This window comes from Maylandia zebra, linkage group LG11 (genome assembly GCF_041146795.1).
Source record: "Maylandia zebra isolate NMK-2024a linkage group LG11, Mzebra_GT3a, whole genome shotgun sequence".
Taxonomy (NCBI): Eukaryota; Metazoa; Chordata; class Actinopteri; order Cichliformes; family Cichlidae; genus Maylandia; species Maylandia zebra.
This window is the reverse complement of record NC_135177.1, coordinates 28,675,046-28,693,658: the sequence shown is the minus strand read 5'-3', so window position 1 is coordinate 28,693,658 and position 18,613 is coordinate 28,675,046. Positions and strand designations below refer to the sequence as shown.

General features: G+C 41.2%; 1 protein-coding gene across 1 annotated transcript in view; it reads left to right on the top strand.

Moving 5' to 3' along the window:
- The window catches only part of iglon5 (IgLON family member 5), a 116,440-nt gene extending 98,978 nt beyond the window's left edge, over positions 1 to 17,462 (top strand). Inside the window, exons 5-8 of the mRNA XM_004551038.3 lie at positions 5,180 to 5,311; positions 5,546 to 5,666; positions 7,064 to 7,215; positions 10,576 to 17,462. Coding sequence (XP_004551095.1) covers positions 5,180 to 5,311; positions 5,546 to 5,666; positions 7,064 to 7,215; positions 10,576 to 10,679 — 509 coding nt within the window. The 3' untranslated portion in view covers positions 10,680 to 17,462. The remainder of the gene's footprint in view (positions 1 to 5,179; positions 5,312 to 5,545; positions 5,667 to 7,063; positions 7,216 to 10,575) is intronic.
- The last annotated feature ends 1,151 nt before the right edge of the window (positions 17,463 to 18,613 follow it).

Sequence of the window (18,613 nt, the reverse complement as noted above, 5' to 3'; positions counted from 1 at the left end):
ATTGGAGCTTGTTCAGGGTGGTCAGGAAGCGCATCTTGATAGATGAAGTCAGTCAGTCCATTTGATCTAATCAGCGCAGCATTATTCCATGTTAGCTCTCGTTTTCGTCATCGCCGATGTCCAAAGTCAAGCAAATAACCTTTATCTGGTCTCTAGAGATTGAAGAGTTCACTTTTTGGTCTTTTACTTTTTTGCCAAAATTGCAATTTGTAGTTTCTGTCTCATCTGTTTGACACATAAAGAAAATTGCTATGTACTGAATATACCACTGTGCTATGACTCAGAGTTTCAGCTGTTTGTTTTCAGAGAAAAGGTTGAGATGTTAATTTATTTTCTTGCTGTTTCTGTGTTGTGGGATAAACTGGAAGCTTAAGAGCTCTGTGACAATGGGTGAATTATCAGAATTGAACTTTCTTGTTTATAATATCAGCATGTGTGCTAGAAAGTTTCATAATATCCTTTGCAACTGACAGATGAATATAATAGGAAGCTGCGAAGCAATAAGGATCATTATTTTACAGTTTTTCATTTTTTATTGTTGGTTTCAGCACTTTTTTGCAGACTTTTTTTTCACACAACAGAATTGGCTAACTTGTAGCCTGACTACAGCTGTAGCAACACAGATCAAATGCAGTAGCAAGCAGCAGTAATAAATAGGTCAGTGTGAACAACTACTGAACACGATGTAATTATACTGCCGATAAATGCACAACCTACTGTAGTGCTGCACTTACAGACAGCTTTGGGCTTACTCAGAGGCCTGTTCCTTCTCTCTTTCTGTTTGTGACTGGGTTATCATGCTGTGAACAGTATGTCCTTCGCTGTACAGTTAGTGCTTATGAACCTACACAGTACACTACAGTACCTCAGGGAGGGACAAACCCAGGAGTGATCACACACACCCACAGACACACAAAATATAGAGGAGAAAAGGAAAGCATGCATGAATGCACACCTGCAGCAAACACGCACACAACCTCACATCACAAACTCTGTGCAGTTGTCCTCTCTTGAAAGTCCACAGCATTTCTCCTCTCTCAGCAATAATCCTCCCTCTCTAACCACCTCACCAACTCAAACTGCTTCCCCACCCCCCTATAACCCCTCTGCTTGCAGAGAAAGAGATAGGGCCCACATTGCTATTCCGTAGGAGTCTCTGCAACCAAGCCATCAGTTGCAGAGGACCAGGGGTGGTAGAGAAAGGAGGGGGGTCGAGCCCAAAGAAACAGCAAGAAGCTGCCGGCCATCTGTCCCCATTACTCAGAGACTGCATAGAGAAACTGCAGGGAGGGGCAGTGAGAAGAGGAGTTGAAAGTTGAGCAGAAAATGCGTATGCAGTACACCAAGACGTGGTAGAATAGGAGGAGGAGAACCACCCGAAAGGTGAGGGGGATGAGGGGGATATGCTAAAAGTCTTTGACCCCTTTGCGTCCCGTCTGCAGCTACCAGACTCCTTATTCACATACAGATAGTAATACCGCTCGGCGCTGTTATTTGCAGCCGCCGTCTCCTTCATCTTCACCAGAAGCACAGATACAATCTTTTGCACCCATTCACTCTCTCTGGCATCCATCAGTTGACCCACACAGAGGCATACAGGCATTTTGTCTTATCCAGTTAAATACACCAGCACAGCCCAGGCTTATCATTTGACGTACCATCCATTAAATCCTGCAGTAACACAGTCTTAGAATAGATGCTTATGGCTGTGGAAGGAAGGTGATATTCTTTTGGTGCCAACTAAAACTCTCGGACAGGATGATAAGTATAATTGTTGCGTATGCTTATAGAATATATAAATAGGTTAGTTACAGTTGATGGCAGTAGATTGGGCTTTGATATTTCTGGTAGGTGTTCTATGGGCTGGGATGCTAAACTCAACAGCAGTGCCGTCATAATTAAAATATGGTTTGTTTGGCTCCAATTCAGTTCGAAGGCTGGCAACAGGAAGGCGGTAAGCAGAGGGAAACAAATCCAAATGGGCGACAGGCTTAAACACTATATGGGTACAATAAAGGATAGATGACTAGATGATAGATGACTGTCAGATGACCTGTGTATGTTGGCAAGAACACTGAATACTGAGTACAATTTATCATGCACATGTAATTTGGGAATAAGGAGCATGTGTGCAGGTGGGTGGGGAAATTAGGTAACTGGAAAGGAGGAAAGAAGTCTGATGGCTTCCAGTCAACAGGTGGGCAAACAGTGTTCCCAGAAACACCTTTATTTTTTCAACTGTGAAGTGTTTCCACTAAGCATATATGTCGGACACTGTGCTTTCATAAACAAATGTTTATGGATTTGTGTTAACGTGCAAGACTTGGACTGCGTTATATCTTGATTTAACAATCTGTTAATCTATTTCCTCAAATCATAATACTTTCCCAGCTATGAGCACATTTGTTCATTCTAAACACAGTAAAACTTTAAAAAATTGCTTCCAAATATTTAATGAGTCCCCCAAAAGACCTGGGAACTGTGAAATGTAGCAAATGTTAATAGGTTGTCCTTTGTTTTTACATCCCACGATCAAAAAGGAGCTTGAAATTTAAGTCCATTGCTGATCAAGCAACATTTCGCAGATCCAAAGTGCAGGAAAAAACATGGGAAAACAATTTGAAGTGTTCTTGAGGAATTTTAGTCATACACGTGTAAAGCACTGGGGTGCACTGGCCTTGAAATTCTACTGTATCATTTAGATCAATTGACACACATTACAGCTGCTGTATGCTACCAGAATGACTGGTTTTATCATTTGTTAGACTGCACACCCATCTCTGTTTTAACCTCACATCAGACCACTCTGCCTTGACTGTAGTTTTTGTAATGGAAATGGATAAGAGGAGCCGAGAAATCAAGTGCCCTGGTAGTCTAGTCAAGCTCAAAGTGCTGCCGGGGAAATAGAGCACGGTTTCACTGTTGCGGGCCAGAACTCTTGATCCTTTTCCCCCCTCTTATTCACAAACCCTGTCTCTTCCAAGGTGCAATCCAACTATCTCTGGTGGTCAGGAGTCAGGCTCCTTCAAAAGCCATAAGTGGTTCATGGAGCTGTATTTTACAGACCATTGTGAGAGTGCCAAGGGCCGGCTCCGCTCAGATATGATCTCCCACCAAAGTGGAGAGAGGTGTGCAATGCAGGTCCAGAGATCTCAGGGGATGGAGAGGGAGGGGAATAAAGGGGGAGTGCAAGGACTGCTTTGCGATATTACATCATACATAGATGCTATGGATGAAAAGTCCATGAAAAAAACCTAATATCAAATAACCAACCTGACATCTGTCACTGTTTCTCTCGTTATGTTGCCATTTCTCTCCTTTTTTCTTTATCTGTACATCTGTGTATCTCTTTCAGTCTCTTACACGGTATCGCTGTCAAATTACCACACTCTGTGTCTGTAATTCTCAATTTATAACTCGATTGCTCTCGGGTTTTTTTATTCTTTGCTTTGTCCTTTTGATTTCTTTCGTCACCTGTAACAGCCTCGTGTGTAATTTCTCCAGTGTTAGTTGTCTGATTTTATCTCTTCTCCTTCTTCCCTCTACGCTGCCACGGCTCCCTCCTCCTTGCAAAGCTGGGTGCTCTGCCTGCTTGACAGAGATGTCACAAGAGAGCAATATTTATTAGACTAATCGAATGAGTGAATAACATCTCACCCACCCCACCCCATCAACCACGGCTCACCCGGGTGGCACAAGCAGCCATCACGGCGGTTGTCGCTCGCTGCTCAGCCTCTGCTGCAGCAGCTGCAAATAATCGTCTCCAGCTCAGTAGCCGCACTAATAATCCTCCAGTATAATCTTCAATTAGAACCGCCACGCTAATCTCTGACAGGAATAATCGTGGCGTTTAGCGTCTTTTTTATGTGTGCGTGTTTGCGTTGGTGTTCCTCTCAAACGTACTCAGGAGCTGTTTGTGTGTTTGTTAAGGGACAGTGACTTGGTTTGTGTGTTTTGGGAACTGGGTGGGGGCTTTGAAAGGGGAAAGTGTGCAGCAATTTAAGAGCTGGATTTCCTTGTTAGTGGTGAGATTATATATTATGTTGTGTTCCACAGTCTGACTTCTTTAATGGGGTAAAGGCAAAAAAAAAAAGGCCTAATGGTTTCGGAGGCTGCGAGACAGCTGGCTGCTGTGCTTACAGGAGGAGGGGGTGCACACTCGCTATCATTCTTCTTCTCCTTGCACTCTTTCTCCCTCGCTCTCTTTTCCACTGTCGAACCAATAACACCCACAGCATCCATTCCCTCACATGAAGGAGCAATAACTTGTAGCCTGTCCCCTCGACTCTCCTCTCTGAAGAGATTCTGTGGCTGTTTTGTCGCCCAAGGAAAAAGACTGAAAGTGTGAGACTGACTAATTTGTTTTTTTGTTCACCTGGGAGTTTGTCAACATCAAATAACCGCCAAATATTCTTGCTCGCCGCGTAATGTGGTGAATGAGCAGTCCCCCCCCCCCCCCCTCCCAGTGTGTCCAACGCTTAGAAAGCAAAGCTTACAATTTCCCCCGACAGTATAAAAGTAGTAAAAGAGTCACTGCTGTCACATTGTGTTTACTTACTTTGCATGTGCGAAAACATCAACTGAAGAAATGAGCATTTGGGCCAGGAGATAAAAATTGAATTATAATATTTTTTTTGTAATTATACACACCTTAATGCTCATAATAAGTATCATCATGCACTGTATTGTTGCATTGTTAACTATTTGAGGTTTTTCTATAATCCAAATTAATATTTCTAAATTGCGATAAACAATAAATACATGAGGAAGTTGCCATTTGAGTATTGATAATAAAAGAATGGACATTCAGCTGTTCCTTTATTTGCCATGGGGTCAGATTTCACACCAGGTGCCCTTCCTGATACAGACCTCCCATTTATCCAAGCTCGGGCCGAGCGCTTGGTTTTGACCCCCTGAGGCTGTTTTTGTGTCTCATCTTGGTCTCAAACTGTGAGTCTTTCACATGTAGGGCGAATGTGTTAACCACAACTTAAGTAGTAACCAAGGTCAGCCCAACGTCACTTCTTGTAAATGTTCTTGAATAATGCATTATATGTTGTCATCTAATATGTGCATCTTGGCCTCTCAAATGACATTAGCCTCAGCTAAAAAAGCTTAAATCAGTTGCCTGCATCACCTTGCATATGATTTTTAGTGACCTTTGACTTCTACCTAATAGATGGGACATTGCGTGAGGGGGAGTTCCTGGAGATCACAGAGATCACAAGGCAGCAGGCGCAGGACTACGAATGTATCACCAACAATGGTGTGGCCCCTCCAGACCAGCGTAAGGTCATAGTCACAGTCAACTGTAAGTATCCCACCTGTGCGCTGCACAAAATGAACTCCATGTCCACAGTGATGTATTAATAATATATGTTAATGATTTAGATGCTTTATTATGTATACATTTTAAATTTGTTCTCTGCAGGTGCTTTTTAACCTTGTGGCTAGACCTGCCTTTTTGGTTGAAGTGAAGCTAAATGTATACACATTACTCATTCCAGTCTCTCTGTTTGTGTTTTCTCCTATCCTTCTCTACCAGACCCTCCCATGATCACAGACATGAAAAACATGCCAGCCCATTTGGGGAAGACAGCCATCTTGCGCTGTGAAGCCATGGCAGTCCCGCCGGCCTCCTTTGAGTGGTACAGGGATGATCATAGGTGAGAACACTGTCAATTTAGGTGCCAATTTGTCTGCTATGAAGCCTCCTGAATCTTTCAGTTATAACATTTGGTACTGTTCTACTTACACGGAATAGGCAGACTGGGCGAAGATCACGTATACGCTGGTTGAGGCAGGTGTACCTGTTTGAAGCCTGATATTTGCTCGCCAAATCAGCATTCCATTTAATATCACAGTGAATTACAGGTGCGCCCTGCTTATCAAGCTAGAAAGACATCGCTAGCGTTGGCTGCAAATGCCTGAGGGGAACTTCAGCTCTCATGCAGATTTAGTCATGTCCTGTTTCACAACCTAAACCCACACACGAGTGGGTAAACTCATGGTTGCTCATCTCCATCTTTTACATACGATCTATGATCCACATTTAAAATATCCTTTTTTATATATATATACATGAGTTGAAGCTTTATAGAAAATGCTTTTCCCCAAGGGGTTATGTTAAGCAAACAACTTGCAGGTGTCATTAACTCGTGTTTTTGTTTTGTGGCATTGATTTGATTGGTTGACAACTCAGTGCAGCGCCACAAAAGTAACAGTTTGTCTGGTTAGAGGGAGTAATTATAAGCCACAGCCAAACCACTGTTTTTTTTTAACCATCTGTCGATAAACAGTAACAAAAAAAAAAAATGCAATAATTAAAATGTGACTTGAGGATTATTAAAATCCATCCAGTGCGCAGCAGGTTAGAGAAGAGGGGGGAGAAAGAAAACAGATTTAGCCATTTAAAACTCAATAATGTATTCATCTTCTTTTGCATTTTTGTTTTAAAACCCCCAGAATAAGGAAACATTATTCATAAAATTTGGGTAATTTTGTGTCTTCATTCTCATAAGAGAATGGTTCAAATTGAACATTTTCAGACAGAGAATTCATTTTTCAGCCATGTACTGTAGATGTGGTTTTGGCTGCTGCTGATGTACCTAACCTCTGGCATTAGTATATATCTGAGATAATCATGTATATATTGCCATCTCCGGAGAAATATTAGCTTGTTGGCAACATATTTCCTCTATATTACAGACACATAAACTGCCCCTCCAAGTTTGTAAAAGGTCCCAGAGAGCGTAGAGGAGTCAGGGTGATTTGGCATCAGGCGAAGCACGACACAGAAGTACTTAGACAAGGCTTTGCTAGCCAGAGAGAGTTGTTAATAGAGTATAATAGGCCCCAATAGGAGGTATCAGTCATTTATGGGCTGAGACTACAAGGTGAGACAGAACATAGAGATGAGGGCTATTTTGCACGTTCGTCTCTCTGAGCAAAAAGTTTCTTGTTCACACTGACTCGAGTGTGATGTTATTTTCTGTCACCAATTTTCTTGTCTTTCCTTTCTACTTTCTCCCTTTGCTTTTGTTACTGCACGATGGCTACCCAGGCCGGTAGAGAGTGACAACACCCTAAGGATCAAAAATGAGAAGACACGCTCGCTGTTGCTATTCACCAATGTGACAGAGAAACATTTTGGCAACTACACCTGCTTTGCCTCAAACCGTCTGGGGGCTTCCAACGCCAGTATGCTGCTGTTTAGTAAGTTATCACACACGACTAACTAAACGCAGGGGCTTCAGCACACAGCAGGGTATATGTATGCAAAGAGATTTCAAAAATACACTTACGTTTGACATCAATCATCGTGCAAGACTTGAAACACGCATGACCCACTACCACAAAATTATATGCAATGACATACTGTTTTTCCCTCTTCGCCCACTCTGTTTACGCTCTGCACACAGCACAGCATTTTCACAGCCTCTTCCTGCCTCCTTCTTCCCATTTTCGTTATTCTCCGCCCCATTAAAGCTTTGCTTGCGTATATTACCATCTCTCTTCCCCGAGTTCCTTCAAACTCTCCGTCTCTCGTCCATACACATTCCCGTCTGCACGCACACACACAGACTGTCGCTCGACTCTGTCCCGTTACCCAAGAAGTTGTCATTTCTCTCGGAGCCCAATTCACATTAACCGTCCCCAATGAGCGATTTCCTACCCTTCCATTTCCCGACACCCCCCACCCCCCCTTTGGTGCATTCAGCATTACCATCTTAAGTGAGTCCTTCATCTATCCCCTTTCTTCTTTCATTCCCGTGCCCATTATCTCGGCCAGTCTCCCTTCAATGACTCACTCCTCCGTCAGACCCATATATCTTCCTGCTCTCTTTTTCCACCACCGCTGCCACTTCTGTCAGCCTATCTCTCCATCATCTGTCCTTCTGCCTCCTTTTTCCTTCCTAATCTCCTCCTGCCATCATTAGAACACAACAAACTCCTTTCTGTTCTGGACCGGGCACAGAAAATCGCAGCATAATCGGATACCTTTGTGGCATTTCTATTCATACCCTGTCCCTCACTGTCATTGCCTTCCCTGACTTTCTTTCCCTGCTTTCATACAGATTGTTTCAGCATTTAAAGGTGCCACATGCAGCATTTTAACATCAACAACCACTATCACATCAAAATTGGCATATTATCATAATTACCCCCTACCAATGAGTCCATTACTGAGACCATTGGCAGTCTGTACTAGGTTTCACTTCACACTGATACTTTATAAGCCACCAGGTTAGATTTTTGAAACCTAGTAGACTACATAAAAGCACAAGAGTGGGTTAATTAAGGGTTCTTACAGTTGCCCATTCAAGCATTATGCAATGCCTTACTGCAAGTACCATATTCTTGATGGTATGCTGAGTTACATTGAATAAGCTGCTGTATTAACTTTTATTCATGACTGTTCCTCTTTAATAAGGTTATGCTGTATCTATAGTGGTTCAGCGTGTAAGCTCCATAGATCCATCTCTAAAATAGGACTACACATCCCATCTCAGGCCCACCTTATCATAAACAACACATGTGCCTAGCAGCACTGAGGTGATACCTGTGGATGGAATCTGACTAAATTATAAATCAAAACACACCCTGGAGGACCAACAACAGAATTCCTGCTTAGCCTGTCCCTGTACTATTAATCCAGTTTTAGGTTATCACTCCAGCATTTAATGGCTTTGCAACTTCAGATGAACCACTTTAACTTTCTTAAGTTTCACAATAGCCTTTTTTCCCCTTGCTTTTAACACACAGGTGTAAAAATGAATAATTTATCTGGGTCACACGTTGTGTGGGTTTCCAGCGCCAGCAGTGTTGCACTGTTTCGCTGTTTGACAGGCTAAATGGAGTGAAGCGTGATGAATGTTATTTACATTTAATATGTCAACCCTGAACATGTTTCATGCAAGCTTTTCATGGGTTGTAACTTGACACTGAGTATATTTGTGTCGCTAAATTAAGAAATGTAATAATTTAGACCTCATGGTGAATATTTGGATATGTCAAACTGGTAATATTAATAATTGCTAAATTTCATTTCAAATGCCCCTTTCATTATGAATGTTATGACATGTCAGAATCAGACGAAACGTGCATCCATTTCTGGCTTTTCAGTGTCATTTGAATATATTAAATGTTGGTTTAATAGCGTTACTTTCTTTTAAAATTAACCCACCCCTTATCTTTTGATAAGGTGCAGTGATTTACTGAAACATGCAAATATAAATGTGAATACAGTATATAAGGCACGAACTACATTGTTAGAGTAAAATTGTAACAACCTTGAAAGTCAGTATTTGGTAAAACCACCTTTACTTTTAAACACAGCCTGAATTCTCTTAAGCAAGTTTTTTTTTGTCATTTCTTTGAGTAGTCTTAAAGAACAGTTCTCCAGGGTTCTTGAAGGACATTCAAAGCTCTTCTTTGGATGTTGGCCGCTTTTTATTCCGTTCTCTGTGAAAATGACCCTTCAGGAACGTCAAGGTCCACAACTGATAGTACTCGATTGTGTGTTTTCTATCCAGGTATTCTTTTACTCTTTTGCCAGTGTGTTTGGTATCATTGCCACGCTGAAAATCAGACACTTTCAAGATGGATTGCATGTTTGCTCAAAATCTGATGGTACTTTTCAGTGTTCGTAATTCCATCAGCATTCACAAGCTCTCCAACACCACTGGCTAACAGTGTGTTTTGAACTCACTTCCTGTGTAGATATTTCAACCAAACATTCTCTCAGTTTCTATGTCGAGTCTTTGATGGATTTTTCCTATTTCTTGAGGACGTGGCTCTCAGTTACTGTTCAGTCACTTGCCCTTTTGTCCTCTACTTTTCCAGTTTCCTCAGATTTTTTAAGAACACACTGCACACTATATCAAGATTTTACTTAATAGCTCTTTGTTAATCACCTTATTAGTGCAAAAATACTATTTTATGTCTTTCGATCTATGTTGTCTAAAACGTTGAACTACATAAAGAGTTATGCTTTATCAACAGGCTGCTACTAAAAAAGTGCCTAAAGACACAGTTAGGCAGCTTTAGTTGTGCTTGAATGGTTCAGAGGTCAGTGCTCACAGTTGGCTTAACAAAAAAACAACAACAACAAAAAAACCATTCTCCTGAAAATAGCCAGGTAGGGGTCAGAGGGGTGGATCAAAACTTTTGCACAGTAATACGTGCTGATTACCATTTCCCTACTAAGTACACAGTGATATCAAATGAGACCAAAAGCTCGGCTGTTTCATCGCAAAAACAAATACACCCCCCCCCCCCCCCCCCCCCCCCCCCCTGCCTTTTCCTAGCACTTAGAAAATAGGAAATGTAGTTCATATTTCAAGAAACACCATTTCCCTAATGTAAAACACATTGTTTACAGTAATTATGCCAGAGTATCAGAATTAATTCTGTTAATTAACTGTAATATGTTTAAAAATTTATACAGGCTGTCACAGAAATAGACTCCTCATTTATACCGGTGGTTGTAGCGTTCTTTGTGTTTTTAACAATGCGTTTCCCCGCTGCCCCCCTGTGCTCCCCTCTCCTCTTCTTTCCATTCTCTCTGTCCAGGACCGGGGGCCCTACAGGGGCGAGGGACCGGTTTACACGCAGGGATAAGTGTCATCGTGTGCGTTTGGGTTTCCCTCTCTGCTGCTCTTCTGCTGAAGGTGTAATGATCAAACTCCACCTGGAAACGTCCCTGAGCACCCCACCTCTCCCTCCCCGCCCTCTCTCCCACTCAACGGAAGGAAAACGGAAATGAAATTCTTTAATTGCGAACCCATCACTGTGAACAAAAAGAATATGCATTATTCCAGGAGCCATTGAATCATTGCATCAAACACAAAACTCCCCCCATCACCTCACCCCACCCGCCCAATCCCCCACCCCCACCCAGCGCCCTCAATTGAATTTTAAGGTCAGCTCACACTCATTATCTCTTTCTCTCACTCTTTCCCTCACACACGTACAGTCTTTCCTTTTGTTTCCCAGAATGCCTTGCAGATTTCTCTGACTTGGTACTTAGCCTCTTTGTTTTTCCCATTATTACCACTGGGCTGATGTTAATAGAGAGTGTATATTAAAGATAATTGTGTTAGTGATCAACAACAAAATAGATTATCTAACAAGCGGAAGATCATTTATGTAATATATTACATAGACTATTGACTGACCTACAATGTTTGCCTTATGGAAATTATACGTGAAATCACAATGTTACGGTGGATATTTAATGAAATTATATGATGATAATGATGCATTATGATATGGCACTGGCGGTCATGTGCCCTTTTTAAAAATTGTCCAGTTGGTGGCTGTGTGAATTGTCACCCTTTGATCTCACACCTTACATACTCACACACACATACGTATGTTTTTTTGATTTTTAACTGTGTAGCAGAAAAACTGCTATGAATGATGTCAAAATGTATTTTAAAAAAACGGCTGGGTGGTGATGGCGTCAGTCTTAACTACCCCTCTATGTAATTTGGGGAGTTTATATTAAGGTTTCGCATGTAGACTCGCTCACTACCCAAACCTTTTTAGCTACCCGACTACCCCTCTGTTCAGCGTGCTCTGTCTAGTCCCCCCTCGCATCGCTGTAGTGTTCTCTGCTCTATGTCTCCTCCTCCCTCCCTCCCTCCCTACGCTTCCCACCCAGTGTAAATATATGCAGTACAGAGGCCATGCTGGCGACTTCAAGTTGCCTCCCAGAAGCCTCGACTACGCTCCAGTGTTCTGAAGCAGCAAGAGACTGTCCACTGACAACAATATCTTCTGTTTCAAAAGCTGAGGCTCCATCCTCTTTGTCGCTTGTTGATAGCATGTACCGGTTAGAGATGTTCCTGTTGTGAGTCCATACTCCCTCTACACTCCCTTCCTTCCCTCCCTCCTCCCCTTCCTCTCCCTCCTTCCCTGCACTGTGTCTGTTTTTCTCTGCAAGGTTACCTGCTTTTACTTTTTTGGTGTTAATAATACTACAGATGATGACGATGATGATGTTAATAAGTATTTGAATAACTATGAATAGTAATTCCATGTGAGAAAAAAAAACGAACAAAATCTGATGGTAAAGAGTCGTGCGTGGGGAAAAAAAGAGTTCTTTTGTACTTTACTCACACACATTGAACAAGTACAACGAAAAAACAAAACTACAAAAAAAAAGGTGTAAAGTTTTCAAAGTGACGTGCTCTATTTTACCATGACAAGCTTTTTAAAGACACATTTGAAACACTCTGAGGGATCATTTCAACCAGCTCCAGAAGCTATGAATGATAATGTAATTTATAATTTGTAACAGTTTATGTATTTGACTCTTTTTGTCATGCTGTTAGCTGCACCTCACACACACATTTACTGCACATCCCTCCACTTATCATAGTGTGTCTTTCTCTGTTTTGACCAGCTAGATAAATGTCATCCTCTGGTCATGGCTGTAAGTCATTCCTAGTTCTGCCAGACCGCACTGAGATAAAGATGTAATTAGCCATTACCTGTGGCTGGCTAAGTGAAGGAGTCCGGGCTCCACCTGTCCTTCCTGCCACCCAGTTATGGCCCCTATAAATCAAGCTCAGCCCTGCAACTGACAGGAATCCTCTTCAAGGACAACCTCACCTTGGTGCACCAGTACTCCATCCACTGTGTACCTGTGACATGCAGGCACGGGCACTACCAAGCCCCCATGGCACAATTATCCAGCCACTTCCCCCACATGGCACAAACAGTGGGAGGAAGGCATATATTTCAATATGGCAGAGCCCTTTTCTCTCCTAAAGCACTGTTCCACTCACATGCAGAGACTATATGCAAATTTGCCATAACGAGCCTGAACATCTCCCTGGCTGAGCCCTGACTACACCGACATGAAAGAGGAATTACTCGATATTGAATCAAATGTCTGAATGTGTGTGTGTTTTTTTCTTTTATTTATTTGTTATTTTACTCAAATTTTTGGTTCAAGCCAGCAATAACCCCTAATTCTACTGTGCAAGAGATGTCAGTCATGGTTAAAGCTGTGGTGTAATATCTGAAAATCTGCCATTAACAAGGTAAATCAAATAAGTCTGTTGTTGTACTTTTATTGTGTACAGTACTCTGAAATGATTGTGAAGCTCTGTTTAAATGGCCCTTATTCTAAAACATTACAATACATGTTGTTCTCAAAAGTCTTGCCCGCTGCAATGTATTTGGGTCGTCTGCGTGACAAAACGCCCGTTGTGCATGCATCTTGTTGCTTCATAAACAACGACGGGTTCCATTTCAAGCACAAGAGCAGGTCATTTGGTCAGTGTTTCTTATTTTTTCCTGTCTCCTGTCACTATCTACATGCCTCTTATGCTTTTGTTTTTAGTTTTATCACTTACCGTTTTTTTTGTTCCATGTAAGCGTTCCGCTGGATTTTTCAGTGGCGTATAACATCTCTATGTACATAATCTGTCCTTGATGAAGAAAAAAGAAAAACATAAAAAAAAAAAAAGAAACAGAAGAAAAAAAAAAAGTGGATAAAAAATAACATACTGTCATGTTTCTCAGTGTGGGTTTGAAAAAGCACGTCAATATTTGTGTGTGGATGGATTTTGAAAAAAAAAAGAAAGAAAAAGAAAAACAAGCAAATAGTCTGTTTTGTTGAGGTCTGTGGGTAAAGGGTAAACGCGGGGGAAAACGGGGAATATCACCTGCCGTGGAGTGGGTTAAACTGAATGTGAGAATGTGTATAAAAACAATCTGCAAAAGCACACAATTCCATGCGTCATGATGTATGCGCGGTGCTGTGCAAAGGTTTTAAGTGTTCTATTGATCATACAAATTTTAGTTACTAGAAATTACTAAAAAAAACTGAATATTTCACGAGACCACTGTGTGCTTTTAAGACCCATCAGTTCCTCTACCAGTTCACGCTTTTTGCAGTGTTCTAAACATCAAATGAACTGTGGCCTGTGTGCCTGCTGTCGTTTTGTGTAACCTCATTGAAATGTGCAATCGGCGGGAGTCACAGCTTTTCTTACGGGATTTTCTCCGACTCTGGCTGCATCTGAAGCCATCCTGATTGGTATGTGATGGATAACAATCAGAACATCTAAAGCACATCTGTTAAAACCTTTGCACAGTACTGTAAACAAGTCCCACTTGTAGTGTCGCAGAAGGAGAGGGTGTTAGTAAGAACACAGCAGATCCCCTGGGTGCAACAATCTGAGGGTGGATGAGGAGGCTGTTGGGAGAGCACCCGGTCTCATGGACCAGTGGGAGGATAGCCTGACAATGTAAATCCAAAAGCTGAGAGCCAGAGGGAGATGGGATGACACTAACCAGACAGTGAGCTCTCCATTTAGGGAAAGAAGACAGACAGGCACTCATATTGCATTTCCAAATATGAGAGCTGTGGTCTTTCCCAGGGGAAGGTGTACCACACTATTTATGGTTGCACTATGTAATATGAATAGAATTAACATAGCCTTCATCACAAACACAGCCTGGCCTACTTCAAGTGGATAAATAACACCCAACTGGGGTTCAATGAGTTTACAGTGATATAAACAAGACGTTTCCTGAGCCCCTAATTACATTCACTGCACCCTGATGAGAAAGTGTTGATTGGCTCCTGTAGCTGAAGGTTGTGATGATCTGTTTACAGAATCTTTTTTTTATTTAATGTGGCGCCATCAAACTGTTCTCACAAACCTCATCTCACAGAACTAGCAACTACTGCCATTTTACAGTATATTATATAGTAGTATCTTATCTGATGGATTTTATGTTTGTAGTTGTGTTGTTTTTTTCATCAGTTTTTTTTACAGAGTTATAAATTTGTTTTAAGAGCAGGGGATTTAAAAATGACTTTGAAGTACATTTCAAAGCACTGTGCTGTTTGCTAAAAGGATTCAGGTAATTAAGCACCAAGCTGGGGTGTAAGGACAGATACTGCACATCACTCCTGAAATGTTGCAGTGAAATATTAAAATCATAATTGTACTTCAAGACTGAATAGTGAAATAAATGTTAGCCTAAATAAGGTGTGCAGGTACCTCTTTCTTTGTTTCAGCTGCAGCCTTTCTGCAAACACCCTCGCTACATAGCACAGATCCCGGACAGACTTTCAATTCAGAACGCAATGGTTAATCAATACATTCGACTGAATGGCTTTGGAATAGAGCAATTTCTCCCTGGCTTGCCTTACCAGGTCCCCAGAAGCTGGATTGATCAAGTGTCTATAGACCAGCCTTAGAACAGAGAGCATAATTTATCATGCCTGATACAAGACACCCCTAATTGCACATTGATTTTAAGCCCGTCTCTGAAACTATTTGCGCAAGTTGTAATGTCAGCTCAGTAAACTATGTGTTCAGGGCTGCGGTTCAGATCTGGGGAATGAAGAATTAATCATTTGTTTTTCTTTTCATGTCTATCCAAGATGGTATTTGTTGTTTCTTTTTTTTCACCTAAAATACTGTAAACTGTAAAAAATGAGCCTTCCTACGCTGTACGTGTAATTTATTGGGTGCAGTAGTGCTGCTGTATTTTATTAGTAATGATGAGATATGACATGGAGATTTTGCAGTTGCAGTGTTAGCAGCCACATCTAGAGGCATATGTAATAATAATACACACTTATAAGGTGTCGTTGTGTGCAATACAATAATAAGACATTATGTGTGCTGTAATTTGATAATGTGACAAACTGACGGCATGACAACACTAGAGTCGGTGCACCAGAGGGATACGCTATACAGACTAACAATTATATATGAATGATTTTCATTGTGCTAAATCCCCTGCTCATGTCCTTTACTCCAAAGCACGCCGAATTCCAGTATATTATCCTAATTATCCATTGTTTACCAAATATCTACAGGCTCATTCAGTTCTCATGGGCAAAGTCAATGTTGCAAGTCTATTAGGGCCTAGTACTTTCCATTAGCACAGCCAATAAATGCATTGGTGTACAGCTTGGTACACAGGATTGGTAAGTGATAGATAGATAGATAGATAGATAGATAGATAGATAGATAGATAGATAGATAGATAGATAGATAGATAGATAGATAGATAGATAGATAGATAGATAGATAGATAGATAGATAGATAGATAGATAGATAGAGTGTTAGGTGTTTTGTTTATATTTAAACCTCAGCTTGTGGCGAAGATGTTGGGCCACAGAGTGATCAGTTTGCCCTCTTCCTCTCTGTGGCCACAGATGGAGCCTTGTCAATCACTTACCTCTAAGAACTGGAGCGTCTGGCTAATTAACAGCATGCTGCACTCCGCCAGCTGAGCAAAAGCAACATTCGCATGGACTGTGCAACACAATTGAGGCATCTCGCCCACCATGTCTCCCCTAGTCATTAAGTCACCCACCTCCCATCTCCAGCATAGAAAGAGTCCCATTACTTGGCCTCTCTGAATTACCATCCCACGCCTGGCATTTTCCTTGTCAGTCAACCGAGGGGTAAATATTGGTTGTGGTGCTGAGAACTGACAGGGGAAACTTGGATTTCTTTCACAAGTGACAGCACCAACTGGTGTTTTTGTACTGATTTATACTGCAGTTATGAAACAGGGGGGACACCAGACTGTGGTGAAGTTACAGATGCACCATACACGAGCGTTTTGTGTAAGATGAGCTACAGGCTGGCATACGCGGCATGATATATTGTTGGCACTGGTCAAGTGCTATGTGCATCAAGAGGGAAATAACAGCGTTCAGACTGCAGGAGCCTTCCCTGCAATGTAATGGAAAAGTGTCTCATTTAGAAAGTAATCACAACTTTTACCTGGAGAGTCCACCGTGTATAATTGCAGGAATGACCACACTTGGGTTAGTGTCAAATGTGGAACCCATCTCGCCTTCTTTTTCTCTCTGCAGACTCTCAGTTTCTTTTAATCTTGCTTTCCTCATTTCTTTTTGTGTGGCGATAACCTCTAGAAATGCTCTCCCACCCCTCAGTGCTCCAGGTTTGCCCACTCTGCTGTTGTTGTGTGTGTATGTAAGTGTCCCAAGTGTCAGTGTTCAAGTGTGCATTGTACTCCACGGTGAGCATGAGTAATTTAAGAGCCTTCGCGAGTAGTATGCAGCATGTCTGCATCTGTGTGTGTATACGTGCGTTCTCTTAGCTCCACAGGGCAGGTTGTTTGGTTCGTTCCGATTACACACCTGAATTACAAGTGTGTCTTACATTTTTCATGATCTTATCAATGTAAGGACACGAGACAGAATGAAAAGAACATTTGTCTTCCACCCTGACAGATGTTCAGTGCTGTGAAGCGATGATTATACTTCTTTTTGATTCGTTTACTTGCTGAAGTTGTCTTTTTTCTTTTCCCTTTCTTCTGCTTTTATTTATTTTTGTATTTCTTTCCTTCTATTTTTTTTTTTTCAAAATCCATGAAGTGGAGTTAAAAATGATATCAAGTGGAGGGAGATAAAAAATAAATAAATAAAAATCATTTTTGTTTTTAACAGAACTTTTTGTGTGTGGTTTGTCGCCGGAAGCGGGGCTCTCTGTCGGCCCCTGTGGTTAGAAAGGAGGTGAGGTCAGACAAGTTTTGCTTCAGCTTGCTTTTTTTCTTCCTGCTGAGTACGAAGCATCTGTTTTTGTTGCGTTTGCAGGTTTGTCTCAGAGGCCTTTTTATTTGTTTGTTTGTTTATTTTTAGTAAGCTATCTGAATATCTGGTTAGATGGGACACATTTTCCCGCAAATTATACAAATGTTATTAGTGAGTAATAACTTAATGGTCTGTAGCAATTACCAGCCATTAATATGGAAATTATGGCTGTCGCAGTGTGGTTGGAGGGAATTTCTATTTTGCAGCTACAAATTAGAGACTTATGCACAGGTGGAAACTCTTCACTTGTCCTCCCTTTGTCAATGACAATCATCTGAGGCTCTTATCTTCAATGTCAACGCAGCTTAACATATTCAGTAATGAATTATCAAAAAAAAAAAAATGATAATCGCGTTGGGGCTCTAATCTGTTCTAATTACTTTTCAAAAAGCAATATAAGCACCATTCCCTTTGATCTTTTCAGCGAGGAAAACCATCAAGTTGTATTCAACATGTATCCAGTATGTTTTCATGTAACTCTATGCTTAAAAATGCATATATAGTTTCTGTTTAGTTTTTGTCAGTTTTTCTTTTTAAAGAAAGAGTTGGTGAAGCCAGTATTAGAATTTAGAATTGGCAATCTAATACATTAAATAAGTCACTAACTAAGTATAAAGTGCATATATTATAGAAGTGAGCTCATTCATCAACTGTAGGAGCTCAAAGGTGACACTTTGACTAATATGTTCAAGTTTTTACAATGTGCAGCGTTGAGCATCACTGAGTAATAAGCAGTTTCTCACCAACTTTCTGCCTTTCGAAGTCGCTGTCTGAGCTGGGCTGTCTAATTTGAAAGTCAAATCATATGCATTGCAATTTCTGATGTTCCTTTACTTACGAAAAGCAAAGCAATGCTCCTTTAAGTTGCTGTAATGATGGTGTTTTTAGAGTTGACCCTCTAACATTTCGATTAGGTTAATTAAGTTTTAAGCAGGCCCTTTCCCCCCTGCTTGAACTTATATTTTGAACTCTCCCTTTTCCAGCTTTAATGATGACTATTTCAC